Source organism: Neoarius graeffei, chromosome 12, assembly GCF_027579695.1.
Source record: "Neoarius graeffei isolate fNeoGra1 chromosome 12, fNeoGra1.pri, whole genome shotgun sequence".
In the NCBI taxonomy this organism is placed as follows: Eukaryota; Metazoa; Chordata; class Actinopteri; order Siluriformes; family Ariidae; genus Neoarius; species Neoarius graeffei.
This window is the reverse complement of record NC_083580.1, coordinates 76908409-76936005: the sequence shown is the minus strand read 5'-3', so window position 1 is coordinate 76936005 and position 27597 is coordinate 76908409. Positions and strand designations below refer to the sequence as shown.

The 27597-nt window shown below is 40.7% G+C and overlaps 1 protein-coding gene across 1 annotated transcript in view; it reads left to right on the top strand.

The window, feature by feature from the left end:
• The first annotated feature begins 9426 nt into the window (after positions 1 to 9426).
• Positions 9427 to 27597, top strand: part of elnb (elastin b) — a 41407-nt gene continuing 23236 nt past the window's right edge. The window contains exons 1-34 of the mRNA XM_060934937.1: positions 9427 to 9502; positions 12458 to 12730; positions 13020 to 13055; positions 13197 to 13400; positions 14722 to 14748; positions 14918 to 14998; positions 15105 to 15272; positions 15549 to 15575; positions 15689 to 16180; positions 16805 to 16831; positions 17453 to 17521; positions 17658 to 18065; positions 18161 to 18247; positions 18332 to 18379; positions 18465 to 18515; positions 18594 to 18626; positions 18710 to 18790; positions 19216 to 19257; positions 19857 to 20213; positions 20756 to 20875; positions 20975 to 21004; positions 21240 to 21491; positions 21593 to 21622; positions 21856 to 22167; positions 22273 to 22302; positions 22529 to 22840; positions 22946 to 22975; positions 23092 to 23391; positions 23497 to 23526; positions 23641 to 23970; positions 24058 to 24087; positions 24289 to 24507; positions 26767 to 26799; positions 26883 to 27167. Coding sequence (XP_060790920.1) covers positions 9427 to 9502; positions 12458 to 12730; positions 13020 to 13055; positions 13197 to 13400; positions 14722 to 14748; positions 14918 to 14998; positions 15105 to 15272; positions 15549 to 15575; positions 15689 to 16180; positions 16805 to 16831; positions 17453 to 17521; positions 17658 to 18065; positions 18161 to 18247; positions 18332 to 18379; positions 18465 to 18515; positions 18594 to 18626; positions 18710 to 18790; positions 19216 to 19257; positions 19857 to 20213; positions 20756 to 20875; positions 20975 to 21004; positions 21240 to 21491; positions 21593 to 21622; positions 21856 to 22167; positions 22273 to 22302; positions 22529 to 22840; positions 22946 to 22975; positions 23092 to 23391; positions 23497 to 23526; positions 23641 to 23970; positions 24058 to 24087; positions 24289 to 24507; positions 26767 to 26799; positions 26883 to 27167 — 4930 coding nt within the window. The remainder of the gene's footprint in view (positions 9503 to 12457; positions 12731 to 13019; positions 13056 to 13196; positions 13401 to 14721; positions 14749 to 14917; positions 14999 to 15104; positions 15273 to 15548; positions 15576 to 15688; positions 16181 to 16804; positions 16832 to 17452; positions 17522 to 17657; positions 18066 to 18160; positions 18248 to 18331; positions 18380 to 18464; positions 18516 to 18593; positions 18627 to 18709; positions 18791 to 19215; positions 19258 to 19856; positions 20214 to 20755; positions 20876 to 20974; positions 21005 to 21239; positions 21492 to 21592; positions 21623 to 21855; positions 22168 to 22272; positions 22303 to 22528; positions 22841 to 22945; positions 22976 to 23091; positions 23392 to 23496; positions 23527 to 23640; positions 23971 to 24057; positions 24088 to 24288; positions 24508 to 26766; positions 26800 to 26882; positions 27168 to 27597) is intronic.

Below are 27597 nucleotides of genomic sequence, written 5' to 3'. Positions count from 1 at the left end.
ATTATAATAAAACACTTCTACAGTGGTTTAGTGAAATGTGTTCAGATTTTCTTAAAGTAAATGTGCTAAAGAATATCTAACAGTGGTGTTTCATAGACTAGTGGCCACTATGAAGTTGTTGACTAGTCGAGTGGTAGAACACAGAGAACCAGAAGGTAAAGAAGCAGTGAAGTTTGAAAATAATTCAGACTAGCTCCAGCCAATTCTATGGATAAGTTCACGCTTCACTTGGAAACATCTTTTTTCTTAAAATTTCTTTTGCTTTAATGGACAGTTAACGCTTTGATATCACGTTGTTTAAAGGAAATATCTCGCAAATAAACAAATTGAACTAAAAGTTGGTCTTTACGCCTGTCCTTTAAAAAAGTTGCATGTTGAATTTATCTTTAATGATCTAACCACTAAAGTGATGAAAATAGACGGGACTATTTTTTTGTCAGGGAGGCCGCCATAACTCCATCATGCGTGATGTCATTTTCTGCGAGCACAGCAGAGGTGTACAAATGCATGCTATACTAGACTATAGTATAATATTATGATCTAACATGACTTCTCGGTCAATTTGTTTGCATTTCACCACAAAAATTATGGCAATGCAGTATTAGAAAAGGAATCAAAATAAAGTACTGGCTAGTTTATTGCCTGTTTATTTTTAAAAATATATATAGACCTGCTTATCTTCCTTCCGTCTGATACATGACATGGTATGCTGTTGTGCTGCCGGTGTTTTGTAGTGAAACAAAGTCGGGTTCACGTCTGGCTTCGGTTGTCATTTCTGCCTCGTGTCTCGCTTCTTCCCAGTGATTTTTTTTTCATCCAAGTCCTCCACAAAACAATCTTTTGTAAAATGCTCACTGCACAATTTGCTGCTTTTTCCAGGAGTAAAGTTTTCTCGCTTTACTTGATGAAGCCAGTTCGCCAAACATCTTGGATCCAGGACAGAATAAGGAAGACGTGCAGAATCCTACATCACGCAGCACCACCCTCGTTTTTATCTTCTAATACATCCATGTATCTGGCTAATCCATCATGGCCACACCCAGGGAAATGGCTCAATGGACTGATGTTACAACTTTAGCATGTTTGTTAAGCTAAAGTCCACTTAATTTTTTGTCTAGAGCACATTGTATTAATGTATAATGATGACATTTCATAACCCCGTAATTTGTCTGTGGTTCTCAGTCATCCAGGTCATAGTAAACTGTAGGTGCTAAAGAAGTAAAAGAAGCCATCTTCGTCAACCTGGAACATCCATCACTGAACAGATGAGGTGGTCTGAGACACCACTTATACAATGCAGTCCTTGGCACATTTCCCAGAAAGCTGAATACACATCCACACCAAAACCCAACTGACTTCAATGACTCACATGATGGCAGAGAGAGCCAACAACCCACAGATCACCCTAACAACTCTCTAGGCTGCTAATAGAGATCTTGCAGTCACGTGACCGGAAAGTACACAGCCGCCATCTTGTCGGTAAAAAACACCGCTGAATACTGCTGCACTCGTGTACAAAATGGATAAATTTCAACCGACGGACTACACGGCTCATTTTTCTAATGAACAGATAACTAGATATATGCCTAAAATAAACAACCTACAGATTAGTGACCCTTATCGATTACCGGACGTAGTTTTCACGACCGTGTCAGTGGATATTGAACTGCCAGAGGTGGAATACCCAGACGTGCATAATTACCTCATTAACTTTCCCTCGCTGTTCAGTGGTGAAGCACTGCGTGCTTATAAATCTCTGGACAGTTATCTTTACAGAAATTCAGGATTTGTCAGCCGCCCTCAGATGTGGCATCTTGTAAACAAGAAAATAACAATCCTCATTGGACGGGTAAGTCACTTAAGTATTACTAGTACTGATACTAGATATATCAGTAGTATCTAGTATAGCACTGACCAGCCGATTATAGAATAGAATAGAATAGAATAGAATAGAATAGAATAGAATAGAATGTAGTGGATGTTGTAGTGGAATATCCACTTGTCCAATTGTATTGAATATCCAATTGTAGTGGATATTGAAGTCCGGTACAGACGAACAACACGCAAAAATACACACAAAAAACATAAAAAACGTGCACAGGTAGGGAGAGCTTGTAGCCGCAGCTGTTGTAGTAGAATTGTATATAGTAGGGTTTTCCAGAAGAAAAGGTAGAAGTAGAAGCAGAACCAGAAGTAGAAGTAGAAGGCGGAAATATGGCGTTTGACCGACAAGAGGGCGTCTGTTACAATCTGGATCGGCTGTGACGTCACATGCAAGATCTCTATACCATTCACACCTAGCCTCCAGTGACCCTAACACCTACAGGATGACTCAACAACCCATGTGACCTCAACAACTCTTTTGGTCAACTAGAGGATGAATACCTGGAACTCCTCACTAGTCAGACAGAACTGAAGAAGCCTTTTGGATGAGAGGTGAAATGTCTTCAAAAATTTCAAGCAAGTCCAATTTCCTTCTTGAACACCTACAGTGAACCCCATAATTTCAAAATTTCCTGGTTAATTGCTTTAAAGGGGAGAGGTGTATGCAAGATTCCACTCAGCAAGTTTAGAGATAAATCAGTGACGTAAGCCAGCTCAAAATGGTGATTAAGGTTCGTTTTCTAATGCTACTGAGGTCAGAGTTCAAACTGCCCGACACTGATGTAGACACCACGTCCTCCATCCATCATTAAGCTACAATTTTGTCATCATTGAGCTATAAGGCAGAAAAGGTAATTTTTTTAGTCAAACAATGATTTTTTTGTCATTTTTGGCTTTTTACAGAATTCATCAGACTGGTCTTCCTGGAGCGCCTCATTAGTTCATTCATGCGTGTATTATTGATTTCTGTCTGAAATTTGCACTAGATTTGACCTGAGAAAAGTTACATTTGTGCCAACTTATCTAAAGGGGCCCCGAGACCAAGTTCTGATATCCTGTTGAAAAACAATCCACATTCCCCAAGCCTTGTTAAATGGTGAGAGTCGTCTGTGGGAGAGTAAGCAGGCAGCATGTAGATCCTTATATAGACAGCAGACATTAGGTAAACGTAAGGTAGACATGAGGTAAACTGAAAATAGGCGCATTTCAATCAACAGTTTTATTCATAACCATGATATGCCTCTCTGAGCTGGCAAAGAGAGCAAGGCACTGGGCACACAACACCGAAGTGTGTGTGTGTGTGTGTGTGTGTGTGTGTGTGTGTGTGTGTGTGTGTGTGTGTGTGTGTGTTTATATACTACTGAGGACCAAATGTCCCCACAAGGATAGTAAAATCTGACAATTTCGACATTTGGATGGTCCCAATAAGGAAATTGCTGTTGTGTTTGTTTTAAAACAAAACATTTAAACAAACAAACAACTAAATAAATGAATAAATAAATAAATAAATAAGAGCCAAAAAGTTTCCTTTTCATTACTGAGGTTAAGGTTAGGTTTAGGTGCAGGCACAGCATTAATTAACTGCAATAATAATTATGTCAATGGAAGGTCCTCACAAGGATAGTGAGACAAACGTGTGTGTGTGTGTGTGTGTGTGTGTGTGAGAGACATGTTTATATATCTGGGTGGGGATCAAATGATCTCCATATGGAATATCTGAGAGTTTTGACCATGTGGGGACCTTGAGCTGGTCCCCATAAGGAAAACTACTTCATTCTCCATGTTACGTTATGTAGTGATTTGACAATATACAACCCCGATTCCAAAAAAGTTGGGACAAAGTCTCATCTCATCTCATTATCTGTAGCCGCTTTATCCTGTTCTACAGGGTCGCAGGCAAGCTGGAGCCTATCCCAGCTGACTACGGGTGAAAGGCGGGGTACACCCTGGACAAGTCGCCAGGTCATCACAAGGCTGACACATAGACACAGACAACCATTCCCACTCACATTCACACCTACGGTCAATTTAGAGTCACCAGTTAACCTAACCTGCATGTCTTTGGACTGTGGGGGAAACCGGAGCACCCGGAGGAAACCCACGCGGACACGGGGAGAACATGCAAACTCCGCACAGAAAGGCCCTCGCCGGCCACGGGGCTCGAACCCGGACCTTCTTGCTGTGAGGCGACAGCGCTAACCACTACACCACCATGCCGCTCTTGGGACAAAGTACAAATTGTAAATAAAAACAGAATGCGATAATTTACAAATCTCAAAAACTGATATTGTATTCACAATAGAACATAGACAACATATCAAATGTGAAAGTGAGACATTTTGAAATTTCATGCCAAATATTGGCTCATTTGAAATTTCATGACAGCAACACATCTCAAAAAAGTTGGGACAGGGGCAATAAGAGGCTGGAAAAGTTAAAGGTACAAAAAAGGAACAGCTGGAGGACCAAATTGCAACTCATTAGGTCAATTGGCAATAGGTCATTAACATGACTGGGTATAAAAAGAGCATCTTGGAGTGGCAGTGGCTCTCAGAAGTAAAGATGGGAAGAGGATCACCAATCCCCCTAATTCTGTGCCGACAAATAGTGGAGCAATATCAGAAAGGAGTTCGACAGTGTAAAATTGCAAAGAGTTTGAACATATCATCATCTACAGTGCATAATATCATCAAAAGATTCAGAGGATCTGGAAGAATCTCTGTGCGTAAGGGTCAAGGCCGGAAAACCATACTGGGTGCCCATGATCTTCGGGCCCTTAGACAGCATTGCATCACATACAGGCATGCTTCTGTATTGGAAATCACAAAATGGGCTCAGGAATATTTCCAGAGAACATTATCTGTGAACACAATTCACCGTGCCATCCGCTGTTGCCAGCTAAAACTCTATAGTTCAAAGAAGAAGCCGTATCTAAACATGATCCAGAAGCGCAGACGTCTTCTCAGGGCCAAGGCTCATTTAAAATGGACTGTGGCAAAGTGGAAAACTGTTCTGTGGTCAGACGAATCAAAATTTGAAGTTCTTTATGGAAATCAGGGACGCCGTGTCATTCGGACTAAAGAGGAGAAGAACGACCCAAGTTGTTATCAGTGCTCAGTTCAGAAGCCTGCATCTCTGATGGTATGGGGTTGCATTAGTGCATGTGGCATGGGCAGCTTACACATCTGGAAAGACACCATCAATGCTGAAAGGTATATCCAGGTTCTAGAGCAACATATGCTCCCATCCAGATGACGTCTCTTTCAGGGAAGACCTTGCATTTTCCAACATGACAATGCCAAACCACATACTGCATCAATTACAGCATCATGGCTGCATAGAAGAAGGGTCTGGGTACTGAACTGGCCAGCCTGCAGTCCAGATCTTTCACCCATAGAAAACATTTGGCGCATCATAAAACGGAAGATACGACAAAAAAGACCTAAGACAGTTGAGCAACTAGAATCCTACATTAGGCAAGAATGGGTTAACATTCCTATCCCTAAACTTGAGCAACTTGTCTCCTCAGTCCCCAGACGTTTACAGACTGTTGTAAAGAGAAAAGGGGATGTCTCACAGTGGTAAACATGGCCTTGTCCCAACTTTTTTGAGATATGTTGTTGTCATGAAATTTAAAATCACCTAATTTTTCTCTTTAAATGATACATTTTCTCAGTTTAAACATTTGATATGTCATCTATGTTCTATTCTGAATAAAATATGGAATTTTGAAACTTCCACATCGTTGCATTCCGTTTTTATTTACAATTTGTACTTTGTCCCAACTTTTTTGGAATCGGGGTTGTATAAGATTATTATAATGAACCTATATGCTACATACTGGGTGTAATATTTAGAATAAGTCTTACTGTGTCTTTATCTCTTTATTGCTGGACACAACATAATCACTGAATTCGTAAACATGCTGCACCTTTCACCAAATTTATAATCACGTCATGGTGGTTTCATAGCTTCATTTCCAAACCTTACACTTTTTGTGTTTTTTTCTTTTCTTTTTTTTCTCCACATACTCACTGCAGCTTATCACCCTGGGAGAGAAATGTATATCTTCTTTGTAGACCCCTTTCCCCTGTTGTTTTTTTTATTCTGCAATTATTTCATCGCATAACTATGCTGCTCCATCAAACTGTACGTAAAAATGGTTTCAATCATGTTTCACGCAAGGCAATAAAAGCAGCTTTTGTGTCCAATTAAGGTATTACACTGTTTTGCGTTAAGGAATTACAGCATTGTGAAAGCCTCAGGCCTACTCCATTGCAAATCCAACGCTTTATTAAAGGCACATTAGACATTGGCGAAGTCACTTCATGCAATGGCCAATAACTAACTGACTTAACTTATCAGTCCTCACACAGGCCAGACGTCTTGGTTTAAAACTGTCTGCGTTTGGATGCCAGTGTGTTTTGTAAAGTCTGTATGCAAAAATAAGAATTGTCTTGTGTGTATATATATATATATATATATATATATATATATATATATATATATATATATATATATATATATACACAGTGGTGCTTGAAAGTTTGTGAACCCTTTAGAATTTTCTATATTTCTGCATAAATATGACCTAAAACATCATCGGATTTTCACACAAGTCCTAAAAGTAGATGAAGAGAACCCAGTTAAACAAATGAGACAAAAATATTATACTTGGTCATTTATTTATTGAGGAAAATGATCCAATATTACGTACCTGTGAGTGGCAAAAGTATGTGAACCTTTGCTTTCAGTATCTGGTGTGACCCCCTTGTGCAGCAATAACTGCAACTAAACGTTTGCGGTAACTGTTGATCAGTCCTGCACACCGGCTTGGAGGAATTTTAGCCCATTCCTCCGTACAGAACAGCTTCAACTCTGGGATGTTGGTGGGTTTCCTCACATGAACTAGTCACTTCAGGTCCTTCCACAACATTTCCATTGGATTAAGGTCAGGACTTTGACTTGGCCATTCCATTCCAAAACATTAACTTTATTCTTCTTTAACCATTCTTTAGGAGAGCGACTTGTGTGCTTAGGGTCGTTGTCTTGCTGCATGACCCACCTTCTCTTGAGATTCAGGTCATGGACAGATGTCCTGACATTTTCCTTTAGAATTCACTGGTATAATTCAGAATTCATTGTTCCATCAATGATGGCAAGCTGTCCTGGCCCAGATGCAGCAAAACAGGCCCAAACCATGACACTACCACCACCATGTTTCACAGATGGGATAAGGTTCTTATGCTGGAATGCAGTGTTTTCCTTTCTCCAAACATAATGCTTCTCATTTAAACCAAAAAGTTCTATTTTGTTCTCATCCGTCCACAAAATTTTTTCCAATAGCTTTCTGGCTTGTCCACGTGATCTTTAGCAAACTGCAGACGAGCAGCAATGTTGTTTTTGGAGAGCAGTGGCTTTCTCCTTGCAACCCTGCCATGCACACCATTGTTGTTCAGTGTTCTCCTGATGGTGGACTCACAAATATTAACATTAGCCAATGTGAGAGAGGCCTTCAGTTGCTTAGAAGTTACCCTGGGGTCCTTTGTGACCTCGCCGACTATTATACGCCTTGCTCTTGGAGTGATCTTTGTTGGTCAACCACTCCTAGGGAGGGTAACGATGGTCTTGAATCTCCTCCATTTGTACACAATCTGTCTGACTGTGGATTGGTGGAGTCCAAACTCTTTAGAGATGGTTTTGTAACCTTTTCCAGCCTGATGAGCATCAACAATGCTTTTTCTGAGGTCCTCAGAAATCTCCTTTGTTCATGCCATGATACACTTCCACAAACATGTGTTGTGAAGATCAGACTTTGATAGATCCCTGTTCTTTAAATAAAACAGGGTGCCCACTCACACCTGATTGTCATCCCATTGATGGAAAACACCTGACTCTAATTTCACCTTCAAATTAACTGCTAATCCTAGAGGTTCACATACTTTTGCCGCTCACAGATATGTAATATTGGATCATTTTCCTCAATAAATAAATGACCAAGTATAATATTTTTGTCTCATTTGTTTAACTGGGTTCTCTTTATCTACTTTTAGGACTTGTGTGAAAATCTGATGATGTTTTAGGTCATATTTATGCAGAAATATAGAAAATTCTAAAGGGTTCACAAACTTTCAAGCACCACTGTAGGTATAAAATCTCTTTTCGTTTGTCAAATGCATCATATTGTTGCTGTATGCATGTTACCAATGCAACACATCAACCAAAATTAATAGAGTCATCTTTGTGAATTTATGGACATTCGCACATCTGTAATTACACTATGTGGTGCTAACATGGTATGTTGATTTTACTTTTTGGAAGGAAGACAGTTTAAAAAATGTTTGATTTGGAGCACAGAAGAAAATCATCTTGTGATGGACTTGTAATTGGTTACATCATTACAGCTCTGGTTGCTTTATTTTTGTTGTACATTAGGCTCTTTAATGAAGAACATGCCTGTCGTTTGTATAACAAAGGCCTTATGATGTTTCACTTACATAATTATTATTAATGCAGCTAATTAATGTTATACCGACAACCAAATACAATCCTAACCTTAGTATCCAAGCATCCAAAAGGAAATTTTTTGGATCTTTTATTTTCTTTTAGTTTTCCTTGTAGAGACCAGCTAAATATCCCCATAGGGTCAAAAACCACCATTTCTATCCTTGTGGGGACTCTCTCTCTCTCTCTCTACATATATGCGGTTTTACGTTCAATTTCAAAATGTCTATCAATACAAGAATGACCTAATCTTTAGTCTTGCCAACAGCCGAAAAAACACAGCTTGGGTTCTGGCAAGAAGGATCCCAGCCCAAAGAAGGAGAGCTAGATCACCAGCAAAAATTAAACTTAACTCAAGGAATAAAAAAAAAGTGATACCTTTCCAGGAAACCCCTTAGAATCACTGCAAAAGGCACCGAACCTGCCATACCAGGTTCGATTATACCAGGAGACCAAGTGATAGATTTGAAGTATTCAGTAAAGCAGCAGCATAAGCATGTCTGGATCTATTGATAATTTGCTTATACAAAAAAAAAAAAAAAATCTGTTTTGGTACATCTCTGGAGCAATTAAGTAAAATAAATAAATAAATAAATAAATAAATAGCATGTTTTTGGAATTCATGAGAATATCTGGCATACAATATATGGATTTTATTTTGATGTAATGATATCTTACTCTCTCTTAAACTCTATCTCTCTTCTCTCTGTGTCTCTTTTTTTTCCCCTCTTCAGTCATGTGTTTCCCAAGCACAAATTATTTTGGGAGCCTCAGAGGTGGAGTAAAGAGGAAAAAAAAAGTTAAATGTTCATAGACACAATGTTGGGTGTAGTAATGATTTAGTAAATCATACCCTTACCTTTGTCCAACCCCCCATCTTGATTACACACACACACACACACACACACACACACACACACACACACAGACATCCCACTCCAATTTCCCTCCTTTTTCAAGGCATGGGTGTACTGCTATGAGTTTTGAGGGGGAATAAAACCCCTAGGTTGCTAAAGGACAGGGGTATTACAGAGCAGGATGGCGAGGGGCAAAGCTCTGCTGCTCTTCCATGGATTTGTCCTGCTGGCTCTGTGTAGACCCTCACTTCAAGGAGGTAAGATGTCTTGTGCTTTCTCAAACAGGCTTTCTCTCTGTGAAATCTTCCAGATGCTGTAAAACACAACACCCTCAAATCATTATTATAGACAGTGATCCAATTGTTATAATTAGATTGTGTGTATCTTTGGCAGCAGGTAGAAACTGATGTAATCTAGTGCAGATTTAAAGGTCCTTAGGACAAGTTCTTGGGGGACAAGTACTTTGTCTTTCAGATTCAACCAATAGTCATAGTCACTGAGCTTAACTCCAATGACTTATGTTAACACAAGCAAAAAGAACTTTAAAAATAAAGTAGGGTTTTACACTTAACATTTTGAAAGAGAACAGGGAGCTGGAAGAAATAAAAACAAAAAATCTTTTTTTTTTCCCGCTGTAATGACATTCTAGATTATGAACGCACCACCTAAATCATTTTCAAATTCATTTTTTTTCAGCATTCTGGATCATTATTTTAGTGCATTTCTACAAACTCGAGACAAGGCTCTTTAAAGTCTTGTAAGCCCACTGAACTAATATTGAATTGTTGCACTTTTTTATGCAACTTACCAATTCGTAAAATGTAAAATGGAGGACATCTGTGTACATTGCTACCACTACAGAATGTAAAATAGAAGGCACCTTTAATTGTTTATTTACAGGTGCATCACTGGATGCAGTTTAGAGATTTCATAGAGTACATTAAGAAGCTAAATCAGATTTCACCAGAACTTCATTCAATCACCTTTTTCAATTCAAAAAATGAATTATTCCAATATATATGCTCATGAATGAAGAGATTGTTATCTAGTAACAAACTACAGGTATACTGTTCTCAAGGTATCATATACTATTCGAAAAAGAAATTATTTACATACACTTCAGGGTCTTCAGTTGTCTTTCTGGAGGAGTGATCATTAAAGGTTCTTCAAAGAACCTGAGTGTTTCTTACTCAGAGTATATAGCAGTTACAACCCTTTCTGGAAAATATAGACCCTTAACCATCCAAGGAACCATTGAAGAACTCTAGAAAGGGTTTTTTGTTTGTTTGTTTTCTAAAACTGTATAGTAGATGAGAAGACATGTTCCCATAGATATTAACTCTAATGTCACAGATACCTAGCTGAAGACTATAATTTTCATAATTTGATAAAAATTAATCCTTAAAATATTAATTACAGGATAAACTTTTTTGTTCCAGATGTTCATGTAACATTGAGTGTTTAAAGTTCTATGGACCTGGAGGAGGATAGTACCCTTATGAAAGGTGTAAATTCTAAGAACTGGCCTTGTTATTCAAGTAATAGTGGGTCAATAGGTAACTGGAAGAATGATAGTGGGTCAGCAGGTAACTGGTGGGATATTAGTGGGTCAGCAGGTAACTGGAAGAATTGCACTGGGCCAGCAGGTAAGTGGTGAAATGGCAGTAGACCAGCAGGTAACTGGTGGAATGTTAGTGAGTCGGCAGGTAACTGGAAGAATCATACTGGGCCAACAGCTAAGTGGTAAAATGGATGTAGACCAGCAGGTAACTGGTGGGATATTAGTGGGTCAGCAGGTAACTGGAAGAATTGTACTCGGCCAGCAGGTAAGTGGTAAAATGTCAGTAGACCAGCAGGTAACTGGTGGAATGTTAGTGGGTCGACAGGTAACTGGAAGAATCATACTGGGCCAACAGTTAAGTGGTAAAATGGCAGTAGACCAGCAGATAACTGGTGGAATGTTAGTGGGTCAGCAGGTAACTGGAAGAATTGTTCTGGGCCAGCAGGTAAGTGTTAAAATGACCATTGACCAGCAGGTAACTGGTGGGATATTACTGGGTCAGCAGGTAACTGGAAGAACTGTACTGGACCAGCAGGTAAGTGGTGAAATGGCCAATGACCAGCAGGTAACTGGTGGGATATTAGTGGGTCAGCAGGTAACTGGAAGAATTGTACTGGACCAGCAGGTAAGTGGTGAAATGGCCATTGGCCAGCAGGTAACTGGTGGAATATTAGTGGATCGACAGGTAACTGGAAGAATCATACTGGGCCAACAGGTAAGTGGCAAAATGGCAGTAGACCAGCAGGTAACTGGTGGAATGTTAGTGGGTCGGCAGGTAACTGGAAAAATTGTACTGGACCAGCAGGTAAGTGGTGAAAAGGCCATTGACCAGCAGGTAATTGGTGGGGTATTAGTGGGTCAGCAGGTAACTGGAAGAATTGTACTAGACCAGCAGGTAAGTGGTGAAATGGCAGTAGACCAGCAGGTAACTGGTGGAATGTTAGTGGGTCGGCAGGTAACTGGAAGAATCATACTAGACCAACAGCTAAGTGGTAAAATGGCAGTAGACCAGCAGGTAACTGGTGGAATATTAGTAGGTCAGCAGGTAACTGGAAGAATTGTACTGGGCCAGCAGGTAAGTGGTGAAATGGCCATTGATCAGCAGGTAACTGGTGGGATATTAGTGTATCAGCAGGTAACTGGAAGTATAGTAGTGGGAATGGCAAGTAATTGGTGGAATATTAGTGGGTCAGCAGGTAACTGGAAGAATTGTACTGGGCCAGCAGGTAAGTGGTGAAATGGCAGTAGACCAGCAGGTAACTGGTGGAATGTTAGTGGGTCAGCAGGTAACTGGAAGAATTGTACTGGACCAGCAGGTAAGTAGTGAAATGGCAGTGGGCTGGCAGGTAGCTGGTGGAATGTTATTGTATGAGCAGGTAACCAGAGGAATGGGTTGCTAAATGTAAGCTACCAATTATAGGCCCTTCAGCAAGCTCGCCCTGCACGCTGACCCCAGCATCCTTCTGGGATATACACAAAATTCAATACTGTACACATGTGTAATGACAATAATGGTAACTTATATGTTCCAGATGTTTTTTAAAATGAGTACATTTGAAATGTATACATTCCCTACATTTTCTTTTCTCTATCATTCATCACTCCAAATAATTTAATAATTATCGACTAAGATTTTTGTTCTCTGTTGCAGGAGTCTACATACCAGCTGCAGGAGGAGGAGGAGGGGCTGGGCCTGGGGTAGGGACTGGCATTGGTCCTGGTTTTGGACAAGGTGCTGGAGCTGGTCCAATAGGGGGTCTTGGAACTGGACTTGGTACTGGAATTAGGCCTGGGGTAGGGCCTGGCATAGGACTCGGTCTTGGAGGTATAGGAACTGGGGTCCTTCCAGGGAGTGGTCTTGGTGCTGGTCCTGGAGGTGCACTAGGAACTGGACCAGGATTTGGCACTGGTCCTGGAGTGGGAGGTGGTAGATATTTCCTTTTAATAAACACTAAATATGCTAATATAAATTTTCTCTAATTTTTTAAAAATGATTTAGTTAATATTTTAGCGTTTGGCACATATACTGTATGTCGAGCAGATATCTTGTTTATGTCTTCAGCATATACTGTATGTTATTTGAAAAAACAATTCTAGCATTTTTACATTCGTAGCCTTGCCATGTACAATAGTAAACACAGGAAAAACATGTACAAACTCATATATTCTATAAAAATAAATATTTCCTCCATTACAATGTATTTTACTACCAGGGAGGTTTCCTGGTTACAAGCCAGGAAAGACAGCCGGTAAGTGGCATACTATATTCTTTATACTTAACTATTATGGCCATACATTATTTTTAAAATATAAATTTCATTTATTTAAAGACAATATACTGAAGTTAAATCAAAGCAAGACACACTTTTTTTTTTTTAATTATGATATAGGTCCTGGTACAGCAGGTACTGCATTTGGTTCTGGTAGTGGTGGGCCAGGACTTGGAACTGGAGCATTTGTTCCTGGTACTGGTACAGGAGGAGTAGGCCCAGGTGGTTATGGTACAGGTCCTGGAACTGGTGGGCCATTCACTGGAGGTCTTGGAACTGGTGGAATAGGTGTTGGTGGCTTGGGAACTGGAAGATTTGGAGCAGGTTTGTGGAAATTCTGTTAGACAAGTTACATAAAAAAATTCACATCTAAAATTTCACTGTAAACTCTCTTTCGAAGGGCTGTCCTGTAATTCCCCCAAAGACCCCCATACAGTATATTGAGGGTAACACACTAAATTACATGATATGGTGGGCTTCGTTGTGTGTATACTAGCTCTGAACCTGTTGGCCATGTGGGTACTGGCTCTGGATCTTGTAGGTTTGGTCCCGGGGGCATTGGATCAGGCGCTTTCAGTCCTGGAAGTCCTGTTCTCAAAGTTGTCAAATCTGAAAGCAAGGCCAGTGGTCAATACTGAAGGGCTTGGATCAGATCAAGTTAGATCAGATTGACTTAAATTCCACAAAAAAACAGCAGCAAGAGTTTTACTGTAGATCTTGTAAAGCATTGGATAAACAGGGATGGTTTAAGTTGGGTGTGCTAAACCTTTAACAGGATACAATTAACAGATACATTGACATTATAGTAAGCGCTTCGACAAATATTTTTGATAGCTTTTTTTTAAATCAAACAGAATATGTGTCAAGAAAATCATGAATAATAGCTAGATGCCAAAAATGTAACTGAATGAAAAGTAGTTTATAGACAATTTCAAAAATCATTATATATAAGGCAAATTGTTATTCATACATTTCTGAGATTCATATTCAGGCTATAGCTCAATGCAAAATGAACTCATCTCATTATCTCTAGCCGCTTTATCCTTCTACAGGGTCACAGGCAAGCTGGAGCCTATCCCAGCTGACTACGGGCGAAAGGCGGGGTACACCCTGGACAAGTCGCCAGGTCATCACAGGGCTGACACATAGACACAGACAACCATTCACACTCACATTCACACCTACGGTCAATTTAGAGTCACCAGTTAACCTAACCTGCATGTCTTTGGACTGTGGGGGAAACCGGAGCACCCGGAGGAAACCCATGCGGACACGGGGAGAACATGCAAACTACACACAGAAAGGCCCTCGCCGGCCCCGGGGCTCGAACCCAGGACCTTCTTGCTGTGAGGCGACAGCGCTAACCACTACACCACCGTGCCGCCGCAAAATGAACTGCTAAATTAATTTCAATTATAGAATTATTTTAGTAGCTTATGACAGTTTCCCAAAAAAAGATCAAACAGACTTCAAGCCAATTAATTTTTTCTCTTTACCAACTACTGTATTATTTCTTCTACTTTGTGTTTCTCATGCGTTGATACCTGGTTAGGTATAAAAACTTGAATAATTTCAGACTGAGCCAATTATTCTTATTCTCACATGACACACACTATTTTTTTTATTTTTTATTTTTTAAAATCAGGAGCTGCTGGGAAGCCTCCAAAAACAGGTGAGATTAAAGTCAGCCATTCTATAGCAATTATATGGATGATATTTCCTTATACAGAGTACACAAGGCAACTTTTCAGCAGATTTTCTATATTTAATATTCACTAATATGTATAAAAACTTTAATATAGTAAATGTGTCATTAATAAATTTATACTTTCCTGGGGCAGGGTATGGTGCTCAGGGACTTGGAACTGGTGCTCTTGGAGGTAGTGGACTAGGAGGACTTGTGCCTGGAGGTGCAGGGCCTGGTGAGTTTGATGCTTTTATTGTTGTAACACTGAAAGTCCACGAATTGAATGTCATTACTTTTCCATTGAAAAACTTAAGAGAATATTTGGCACCTTGTTTATGGAGGGAGGGGTGTTGGAACTGGATTAGGTGCTGGAGGACTAGGTCTTGGTCCTGGTACTCTTGGAGCAGGAATTGGACCTGGAGGGATTGGTCCAGGTGGTCTTGGAACTGGTGGTGTTGGCCCTGGTGGACTTGGAACTGGTGGTGTTGTCCCTGGTAGACTTGGACAAGGTGAGAATGACCAAGTACTTATCCCTTAACTAGAGTGAGAGATAAGTGTACAGTTTATGAATAGTTAATAGCATTCTGTAAAACTAAAAAAAACAAAAAACAACAACTAATTGATTTTATTTGAGGCGTGGTTAATATAAAGTCTTAGAATGATATAATGCAATATTGCTTTTATGTTTTTATCTCTGCTATTGTGGTTGTAGAATATTAATATATGCAATTTAAGCATATTTATAGCAACCTAGCAAAATACCATATTTTGGTTTCTTTTTATAGCCATCAGTGGGAAACCTCCAAAATTGGGTCAGTACTTTTTAACTGACATAATATTGTGGTTTTTCTTCAAGAGAAAATACAACAGGTGAAGGGGATAAACAGTCTGGACTAAATGTACATTTGCCAATTTTTTTCTGTAGGAGGCTTTGGTGGACCAGGAGGTGTTGGTCCTGGAGTTGGAATAGGAGTAATACCAGGTGGAGTTGGTCCAGGAGGAATTGGTCCAGCCGGGGTTGGTCCAGGAGGAATCAGACCAGGAGGAGTTGGTCCAGGTGGCACCAGTCTAGGAGGATTAGGTCCAGGAGGAGTTGGCCCAGCTGGAGTTGGTCCAGGAGTGGGAGGCGGAGTTGGTCCTGGAGGAATTGGTCCAGGTGGAGTTGGTCCAGGTGGATTTGGTCCAGGAGGAATCAGACCAGGAGGAGTTGGCCCAGCTGGAGTTGGTCCAGGAGTGGGACCAGGAGGAGTTGGTCCTGGAGGAATTGGTCCTGGTGGAGTTGGTCCAGGAGGAACCAGACCAGGAGGAGTTGGCCCAGCTGGAGTTGGTCCAGGAGTGGGACCAGGAGGAGTTGGTCCTGGAGGAATTGGTCCTGGTGGAGTTGGTCTAGGTTATGGTCCTGGTGGAGTGGGAGTAGGTAAGGAAATTTAATTTACTTTTTCAAATATACAAACAGGTGACAAAAGGAAAAAACAGTGGCTCTATTTTGCTGTGGGGTCATTGTGATGGCATGTTTTGGGCCTGCTTGTTCTGTTAAAGGGGATGCACACATTATGTGAAGGTTTCTATAATAATAATAATAATAATAATAATAATAATAATAATAATAATAATGAGAGTGGCCTCTTCCAGGATGACAATGCAACCACAGAGCCCATATCTATGGCCTTCACAGTCACCAATTGAACACCTATGGGACACTTTAGACCTACATGTTAACTTTCTCCACCACCATCATCCAAACACCAAATGAGGGAATATTTGGAGTAACAGTGTTCTGTCCCTCTAGTACAGTTCCAGGGACTTGTAGAATATATACCAAGGTACACTGAAGTTATTCTGGTGGCTCATGGCAGCCCAACACCTTATTAAGACACTGTTATATACCTGGTGTACCTGGTGTTATGCTATAAGCTACAAACATTAGATGTATAAGATGTGATTTTAGGTTTGTAGGCATAGAAAATTACCCTAATTTGAGATTCATTTGCAAATACAATCTTAATTATTAAGTATGTGAGCATATTGTACTTTTCCACAGGAGCTGGTGGAAAACCCAGGAAATCAGGTAAGATTGTAATATTAAAAAGTAACAGTGGAGTTTGCTAAAAAAAATGCCATTGGATATTCAGTGATGGTGCCAATAAGATCTAATTTGAAAATAATTTAATGGTAGTATACAGAACAATGTCAATACTATACCAGTGTTATTCAATGTAGGGCATACAGTATGTATTATGTAAAAAAAAATGGATATTTTAACATTCTGCCTTATTAAGGTTCCCAGAAAAAGTTAAACAAATATTTAGAATAGAAAATACTGCTGAATTTGAATATGCCGGTACATGTGGTCCTTCTCAAATTTCTTATGAATTGCATTAGAGAGTTTTTGGGTAGCCACATCAGTAGATGAAAATAAATTCTACACTTCTCTACATCAGGCAACAAGAAAGTAGGAGTGGACACCACATGAATCCAGAAGCACAGTCAGAAATTTTGTTGAATCTATTTGGCAGGTTTCACGGGGGGGGGGGGGGGGGGGGGGGGGGATATCCAGACTTAAATATTGAACGACAACAACAAAATTCAAATATTACCCAGTGGCATTCCATAGAGTTCTCATATAATATTTTAATATCCGGTGATTTGGTATGGTTTCCTGTGTATATTATAAGCTATGTCTTTTTAGGCATATATGGAATATATGGCACTACTGGAGGTCTCTATCCTGGCACTGGACAGAAACCACCAAAAACAGGTAAGTGATTAATTTAAGACATTAGTCATTTGAGGCATGTTGCAGTTACAAAACGTATAGCTTTAAATATCCATAGCAGAGAGCAATTATAACTTATATTATTTATAAAATCCAAAAAAATTACATTGTGGAATAGGTCTTGGTGGAACTAGATTTGGTCCTGGTGGTGTAGGAGTCAGCCCTGGTGGTACAGCAATTGGCTCTGGAGCTGGAGTTGGTCCTGGTGGTACAGGTTTCGGCCCTGGCGGAGCTGGATTTGGGCCTGGTGGAACTGGAGTAGGACCTGGTGGAGCTGGAGTTGGTCCGGGTGGAGCTGGAGTTAGCCCTGGTGGAGTGGGAGTCGGTCCAGGTGGAGCGGGAGTCAGTCCGGGTGGAGTGGGAGTCGGTCCGGGTGGAGTTGGAGTTGGCCCTGGTGGAGTTGGAGTTGGTCCTGGTGGAGTTGGAGTTGGCCCTGGTGGAGTTGGAGTTGGCCCTGGTGGAGTTGGAGTTGGCCCTGGTGGAGTTGGAGTTGGTCCGGGTGGAACTGGAGTTGGCCCTGGTGGAGGTGATTCCCAAAAAGCATGGTTCTTGTGATATTTTGTTGCTTGGAAAATAGATACCTATACATTGACAGTCTCCCTGTTATTTTTGTCCCTTTAGCACCTATTTTGCCACAAACTGGATTACCAGGCACTGGAACAGGCCCTGGGCGCAAAGTTGGCAAGACAGGGAAGGCACCAGTACCAGGTAATGTAGTTCTACCACTTATTTCTTGGCATCATACTTGCATTATAATTTGCAAATGCAAGACTTTTTTTTATCTTAAATTAGGGATTAGTGTTCCTGGGTTGTACCAGGGTGGTATCGTTCCTGGACAAGGTAAATACCACTGAAGCACTTAATGATATCTGTGAAATTTGCTTTTATTAAACATCAGAAATTTAGACCAACTTTCTGTATGCAGGTTTTGGTGGTCAAGGAGTTCTGCCCGGTGTAGCTACAGGATCTCAGACTGGTGAGTTTTACTGATTGGATAATAGGATCAATCATCTGCTTGTGTATCTATCTCTCATTTTCCCCTCTTAATTTGTAGCTCAGCTTGGTCAAGGTGGACTTGGGGCCAATGGTGAGTACAAAGTATTACTAATATATATAAGCATATAAAAACAAGAGACCTTAACAGGTCACAAGATAATGTTTTTTTTATAGGCGGTCGTGGTGGGAGCTTTGCTGGACAACAGTTACCAGGAGTGTTTCGTGGATATCCTCTCATTTCACCAAAGTCTGGAGGTATTATTGTAACTTACTAGCATTCAAACATATGCCAAACGATACACATTACTTAAGTTTATTGAATTTTTTATGCTGGGTGATTCATGAAATCTTGAAGCATTTTTGGATTTTATTTCAGTTGCATACTGATTCCAACTCAAGAAAATTGATTACGTGTTCATTTTCAGTGAGTAATTTACCCTAGTCAAGTTCATAGTGGATTCACAGCCTATGCCAGAACCACTGCAATGAAAAAAAAAAGAAAAAAAAACATTAAAAATTTTTATTAATTAGGTCTGACACTTTAGTCACACCCTTTACAGGTTGTCTCTTTATTGAATGATTCTGTGTTCCACACCACAACTATATATAATACCACATGCGTGTTTTGCATAATTATATAAATAATTTCTGTTCTATAATTGTATTCTTTGTTCTTTCAGGACCTGGCTCTGCTAAGTCTCAAGCTAAAGCTGCTAAATATGGTAAGTTTGCTTTTCAAGTTGAAAGCTGAAGATGAAACACACACTAAGCTGCACTATAAGACCAAAGGTTTGTGGACACCTGACAATCAAACCTTATCTTTCCTTGAACATCCTATTCAAAAACCACTGGGATATGGTCTTGGTCCCCCCCTTTACTGCTATAACAGCCTCCACTCTTTTGGGAAGGCTTCTCACTAGATTTTGAAATCTGGCAGTCAGGATTTGCCCACTTAGCTACAACAGTATTACTAAGGGAAGGCTCTGATGTTGGGCAAGAAGGTTGGAGGATCAGTTGGAGTGAGGCCAGGGCTCTGTGCAGGCCACTCATGTTCTTACACACCACTGCTTTGTGAACAGGAACATTGTCATGCTTGAACAAGAGTAGGCTAGGGACCTTAGTTCCAGTGAAGGGGAATCTTAATGCTACAGCACACAGACACATTCGAGACAGCTGTGTACTACCAACTTTTTAGTTTGGGGAAGACCTACATTTGGGTATGATTGTCAAGTGTTCACATACTTTTGGCCATATTGTGTATTAAGCTGATTATAATGAATATGTACTAGAATACTCATATTACTATTAATGTCTCCAACAGCAGTTGGACTTGGTATAGGAACTGGAGCAGGTGCTGTACCTGGTGCTGTTCCTGGAGCAGGTGGTATACCTGGTGTTGTACCTGGTGCTGGTGTTGTACCAGGAACAGGAGGCGTACCTGGTGCTGGCGTTGTACCAGGAGCAGGAGGTGTACCTGGTGCTGGTGTTGTACCAGGAGCAGGAGGTGTACCTGGTGCGGGTGTTGTACCAGGAGCAGGAGGTGTACCTGGTGCTGGTGTTGTACCAGGAGCAGGAGGTGTACCTGGTGTTGGTGTTGTGCCTGGAGCAGGTGGTGTACCTGGTGCTGGTGCTATACCTGGTGCAGGTGGTGTACCTGGTGTTGGTACCTATCCGGGAGGTAAGTTTTATATTTTATATATATATATATATATATATATATATATATATATATATATATATATATATATATATATATATCATCTTATCTCATTATCTCTAGCCGCTTTATCCTTCTACAGGGTCGCAGGCAAGCTGGAGCCTATCCCAGCTGACTACGGGCGAAAGGCGGGGTACACCCTGGACAAGTCGCCAGGTCATCGCAGGGCTGACACATAGACACAGACAACCATTCACACTCACACCTACGGTCAATTTAGAGTCACCGGTTGACCTAACCTGCATGTCTTTGGACTGTGGGGGAAACCGGAGCACCCGGAGGAAACCCACATATATATATATATATATATATATATATATATATATATATATATATATATATATATATATATCTGCAGATAAGGGTGAAATTAATTTAATGCCAATTCCTAATGGGATATTGTGTTGAAGACTATTGTTTTTTGTTTTTACGATGTTCTTTCACTAGATATTTCAGTGGAACCTCTTATTTGACAGTAGAGAGATTATATTTTTAACCCTCAGGTATTGGTGTGGGTGGGCTACCTGGACTTGGAACTAGTGGGCTTGGTGCTGGTGCTCTTTCTGGATCCGGTCTGGGGGCTGGTGGACTTCCTGGTTCTGGTGTTGGAGTTGGTCCTGGAGGTAACTTGCTAAATGAAACGTGGATATTGTTGAATTAGATATACTAAAATAGGTTATTTTTGTTTCTGAGTAATGAGATGTTTCTTTTACAAATTTCAGGATATGCTGGAGCCAAAGCACGAAAATATGGTAAAAGTCGCATTAATAATGCATGTGAATACATGTATAGCATGTTCTTTAGTGACAGAAGATAATATACAAAAGTCTGTACTATGCTCATGTTCATCACTTTTAAAGCAAAATGTCTATTTAACCAATGATCCTTATAATTTTATTTAAGCCCATCATTTCACTTGAGCCCAATAACTTTACAATGTTATCCAATACAAGTTTTATGCATAGTTTTTATCATTTTGTTCTGTAGCTCAGCTTGGAGGTCCTGGTGGGGCATTAGGTGCTGGAGGATTGCCAGGAGGACTTGGGACTGGTGGTCTTCCAGGCTCTGGACTTGGAACTGGTGTACTCCCTGGCTCTGGTCTGGGAGCTGGTGGACTTCCTGGGTCTGGACTGGGAACTGGTGGACTTCCTGGTGCTGGACTTGGAACTGGTGTACTCCCTGGCTCTGGTCTGGGAGGTGGTGTACTTCCTGGCTCTGGTGTTGGAGGTGTTCCTGGAGGTAATTTGTTAAATGAAATGTGAATATTGATGCATTATGTATGTAATAAAATATATTATTTTTGTTTCAGAGTATTGATATGTTTTGTTTACAAATTTCAGGTTATGCTGGAGCCAAAGCACGAAAATATGGTAAAAGTCATATTAGTGATGCACATGAATTAGTGTATGTTCTGTAAGGCTTAAAGATAATGTCCAAAATTCAAGATGGTTGTATTAATATCTTTTTAAAGCACTGTGTTCATTTAACCAATAATCCATAACACATTCATTGAAGTTCTTAATTTCACTTGAGCCACAAGGAAATTTATAAGGTTGTTCAATAAAATTTAGATGTATTTTTTCTACTATCAATGTTTCCATAGCTCAGCTTGGAGGTCCTGGTGGGGCTTTAGGTGCTGGAAGATTACCAGGAGGGCTCGGAACTGGTGGGCTTCCTGGCTCTGGACTGGGAACTGGTGGACGTTTTGGCTCTGGACTTGGAGCTGGTAGTCTTCCAGGCTCTGGACTTGGAGCTGGTGGACTTCTTGGCTCTGGACTGGGAACTGGTGGGCTTCCTGGCTCTGGACTGGGAACTGGTGGGCTTCCTGGCTCTGGACTGGGAACTGGTGGGCTTCCTGGCTCTGGACTTGGAGCTGGTGGACTTCCTGGCTCTGGTCTTGGAGCTGGTCCTGGAGGTAACTTGTTAAATGAAATGCGAATATATTTGAATTATATATGTACTAAAATATGTTATTTTTTGTTTCAGAGTATTGATACATGTTTTTGTTTACAAATTTCAGGTTATGCTGGAGCCAAAGCACGAAAATATGGTAAAAGTCACATTAGTAATGTACATGAATTAGTGTATGTTCTGAAAGGATTAATGTCCAAAATTCAAGATGGTCATATTCACACCTTTCAAAGCATTGTGCTCATTTAACCAATAATCCATAACACATTCAGTGAAGTTCTTAATTTTACTTGAGCCACAAGGTAATTTATAAGGTTGTTCAATAAATTTTTCATGTATTGTTTCTATTATTACTGTTTCTGTAGCTCAGCTTGGAGGTCCTGGTGGGGCTTTAGGTGCTGGAGGATTGCCAGGAGGGTTTGGAACTGGTGGGTTTCCAGGCTCTGGACTTGGAATTGGTGGACTTCCAGGCTCTGGTCTTGGAACTGGTGGACTTCCTGGCTCTGGACTTGGAGCTGGTGGACTTCCTGGCTCTGGTCTTGGAGCTGGTGGACTTCCTGGCTCTGGACTTGGAGCTGGTGGACTTCCTGGCTCTGGACTTGGAGCTGGTGGACTTCCTGGCTCTGGACTTGGAGCTGGTGGACTTCCTGGCTCTGGTCTTGGAGCTGGTCCTGGAGGTAACTTGTTAAATGAAATGCGAATATTTTTGAATTATATATGTACTAAAATATGTTATTTTTTATTTCAGAGTATTGATACATGTTTTTGTTTACAAATTTCAGGTTATGCTGGAGCCAAAGCACGAAAATATGGTAAAAGTCACATTAGTAATGTACATGAATTAGTGTATGTTCTGAAAGGATTAATGTCCAAAATTCAAGATGGTCATATTCATACCTTTCAAAGCATTGTGCTCATTTGTGCTCAGGTCCTGGTGGGGCTTTAGGTGCTGGAGGATTGCCAGGAGGCTTTGGAACTGGTAGGCTTCCAGGCTCTGGACTTGGAACTGGTGGACTTCCTGGCTCAGGTCTTGGAGCTGGTGGACTTCCTGGCTCTGGGCTTGGAACTGGTGGACTTCCTGGCTCTGGTCTTGGAACTGGTGGACTTCCTGGCTCTGGACTTGGAGCTGGTGGACTTCCTGGCTCTGGTCTTGGAGCTGGTGGACTTCCTGGCTCTGGACTTGGAGCTGGTGGACTTCCTGGCTCTGGTCTTGGAGCTGGTCCTGGAGGTAACTTGTTAAATGAAATGCGAATATTTTTGAATTATATATGTACTAAAATATGTTATTTTTTATTTCAGAGTATTGATACATGTTTTTGTTTACAAATTTCAGGTTATGCTGGAGCCAAAGCACGAAAATATGGTAAGTCACATTAGTAATGTACATGAATTAGTGTATGTTCTGAAAGGATTAATGTCCAAAATTCAAGATGGTCATATTCATACCTTTCAAAGCATTGTGCTCATTTGTGCTCAGGTCCTGGTGGGGCTTTAGGTGCTGGAGGATTGCCAGGAGGCTTTGGAACTGGTAGGCTTCCAGGCTCTGGACTTGGAACTGGTGGACTTCCTGGCTCAGGTCTTGGAGCTGGTGGACTTCCTGGCTCTGGACTTGGAACTGGTGGACTTCCTGGCTCTGGTCTTGGAACTGGTGGACTTCCTGGCTCTGGACTTGGAGCTGGTGGACTTCCTGGCTCTGGACTTGGAACTGGTGGACTTCCTGGCTCTGGACTTGGAACTGGTGGACTTCCTGGCTCAGGACTTGGAACTGGTGGACTTCCTGGTGCTGGTGTTGGAGTTGGTCCTGGAGGTAACTTGTTAAATGTTGTTGCATCATATAAACTATAATGAGTTATTTTTGTTTCTGAATGAGACGTTTTCTTTTTCTAAATTTCAGGATATGCTGGAGCGAAAGCACGAAAATATGGTAAGAGTTATATTAATTATGCATATGAATCCATGTATGTTTAGTTTATTATTTATAGGATTAAAGCACAATACTTATTTCACCAATGATACTTCACAGGGCTTTATTTTAACCCTTAATTTCACTTGAATCACATGAAACTTTACAAGGTTGTCAAGTAAAAATTTAATGTATTGTTTCTACTAATATTTTGTTCTGTAGCTCAGCTTGGAGGTGCTGGTGGGGCTTTAGGTGCTGGAGGATTGCCAGGAGGATTACCAGGAGGATTTCCAGGGGGATTACCTGGGGGTCTTGGGACTGGTAGTTTAGCTGGTAGTGGACTTGGAGCTGGTGGAGGAATTGGAAGAACTGGTGGTGTACCTGGCGGAGGTGTTGGAGGGCTGCCTGGTGGAGGCCTTGGACCTGCTACTGGAACTGGGGGTATTAATTCATATGTTTCTAATGATTCACTTTGCAATTATAATTTGTGCTTTTTATATCATTTCAACTGTTATGTTGTGTACACTGCCTGGCCAAAAAAAGTCGTACATACTAATATTCTGTTGGACCGCCTTTAGCTTTGATTACAACGCACATTCACCATGGCATTGTTTTGACAACTTGATACAACCTCACAACATTTATTTCCATCCAGAGTTGCATTAATGTTTTGCTGAGATCTTGTATTCACAACAGGAAGGTCAAACCACTCTGTAAAGTCTTCTCCAGTAAATCCCAAAGACATTCAATGAGGTTAAGGCCAGGCCCTGTGGTGGCCAATTCATGTGTGAAAATGGTTTCTCATGATCCCTGAACCCCTCTTTCACAATTTGAGCTTGATATTCATCCTGGAATATGCCTGTACCATTAGGGAAGAAAAAAAAATCCATTGATAGGATAATCTGGCCATTCAGTCAATTCAGGTAGTCAGCTGACTTCATTTTATTGCCATATGATATTTCTGAGCCTAGATCTGACCAGTTGAAGCAACCCCATATCATAAGCCTACAGAGGCTTGTACAGTGGCCTCTATGCCTGAGTGATTGATACATTGCTTAATGCGCTTTCCTTCTTACCTGGACACACCCACTGCTCTGGATTAGGGAAAATCTGGACTGATCTGACCTTTTCCATTTGCTCCCTAGCAAATTGAAGATTTTTCTTCTGATTACCCTCACAAACAAATGGTTTTCTTATGTCCACACAGCTGTTTAGTCCCCATCATGTGAGTTCTTTTCGTATTGTGTATGGAAATGCTCTTATTTTCACTACTAAATATAGCCGTGAGTTTTACTGTTTTATGATTTGACTTCACCAAGCTTTTAAGTGATCTCTGATCATGGTCAGACAAGATTTTTTTCTGACCACATTTCTTCCATGAAATTGATGATTCACCACTATCCTTCCAGGTTTTAATAATGCGTTGGACAGTTCTTAACCCAATTCTAGTCATTTCAGCAATCTCCTTAGTTGTTTTCTTTGCTTGATGCAGTCCAATATTTTGACTTTTCTGAATCACAGTAGTGGGCGGAATGGTGGTGTAGTGGTTAGCGCTGTTGCCTCACAGCAAGAAGGTCCGGGTTCGAGCCCCGTGGCCAGCGAGGGCCTTTCTGTGCGGAGTTTGCATGTTCTCCCCGTGTCCGCGTGGGTTTCCTCCGGGTGCTCCGGTTTCCCCCACAGTCCAAAGACATGCAGGTTAGGTTAACTGGTGACTCTAAATTGACCGTAGGTGTGAATGTGAGTGTGAATGGTTGTCTGTGTCTATGTGTCAGCCCTGTGATGACCTGGAGACTTGTCCAGGGTGTACCCCGCCTTTCGCCCATAGTCAGCTGGGATAGGCTCCAGCTTGCCTGCGACCCCAAAAAAATATCTTTAAAAGAAATGAGAAGCTACTCACTGCATCAGTTAGGGTTCAAAGAATTGTTGCCAGCTGAAACATATTGATCACTGTAGTAATTTTCAAATCAAAGGCTCTTAAGTATGTGCTTATTTAAATCTACGCTACCGTTCAAAAGTTTGGGGTCATTTTGAAATTTCCTTATTTTTGAAAGAAAAGCACTGTTCTTTTCAATGAAGATCACTTTAAACTAATCAGAAATACACTCTATACATTGCTAATGTGGTAAATGACTATTCTAGCTGCAAATGTCTGGTTTTTGGTGCAATATCTACATAGGTGTATAGAGGCCCATTTCCAGCAACTATCACTCCAGTGTTCTAATGGTACAATGTCAGAAGGCTAATGGATGATTAGAAAACCCTTGTACAATCATGTTAGCACAGCTGAAAACAGTTGAGCTCTTTAGAGAAGCTATAAAACTGACCTTCCTTTGAGCAGATTGAGTTTCTGGAGCATCACATTTGTGGGGTCGATTAAATGCTCAAAATGGCCAGAAAAATGTCTTGACTATATTTTCTATTCATTTTACAACTTATGGTGGTAAATAAAAGTGTGACTTTCCATGGAAAACACAAAATTGTCTGGGTAACCCCAAACTTTTGAACGGTAGTGTAAGTGGTGACATTGTTTTACCAGGCATTGTATATTAGCACATTTGCCAAAGTTTTGTAAGTGATATAACAGAAACAGTCAATAGATTGGACAGTGGGTAGAGTAGATGGAGATGATGTATAACTTTCTGAAGGATATAGATTAGGAGTGGCACCAAACAACTTTATTTTCTGATTAAAATTCCACAGGATATGGATCTGAAGCAAAAGCTCGTAAATACGGTAAGACATTTAATTTTGTAAAGGTGATATACTTCTTTCTTGATAGCCTCAAAATTAACTTTATACCTAAAATTGTATAATAGGAGGTGCTGGCAGTGCCCTAGGAGGACCTGGTTCAGGAGTTGTACCAGGAGGGACAGTAGGTGGACTTGGCGGAATGGGAAGTCAGACTGGAAATGGACTGAGACCAGGAGGGACAATTGGTGGTGGACCAGGTAGTGTGCCGGGTGGTGGCCTTGGAACTGGAGGTGTACCTGGTGGTGGCCTTGGTCCTGGAGGTGTAGCAGGTGGTGGCCTTGGGCCTGGAAGTGTGCCAGGTGGTGGCTTTGGACCTGGAGGAGTACCTGGTGGCAGTTTTGGACCTGGAGGTAAATAAGTCTATGTTGAAATATTTTAGTATGCTGGAAATTCATTCTAGCAATCATAAAAATATATTTTTGCATAGATGTTTTTCTGCATGTACACAATATATTGTTAAAGCACATTTCTGTATGCATACATAGATCTATAAAGTGCTGAACTGAAGGACTCATCAGTGCTTGTGGGATTGCAGTCTAACTTTAACATCATATAGACTTATCGTACCCTTATTCCTGACTTAGTGAACCAGTTTGAAGATATACTTATTGATAGAGACTTCAAAGCTTCTGTAAGTCCTCTGGATAAGGGTATCTGCACAATGCCATAGATGTAAATGTAAATGCATCTAGCTAACGTGCATAACTTATAATAATAGCACCCAAGAGAAATCAAAATTAAGTAATTGTTCCTCAGTTTAGGATCATGAAAAACATAAAA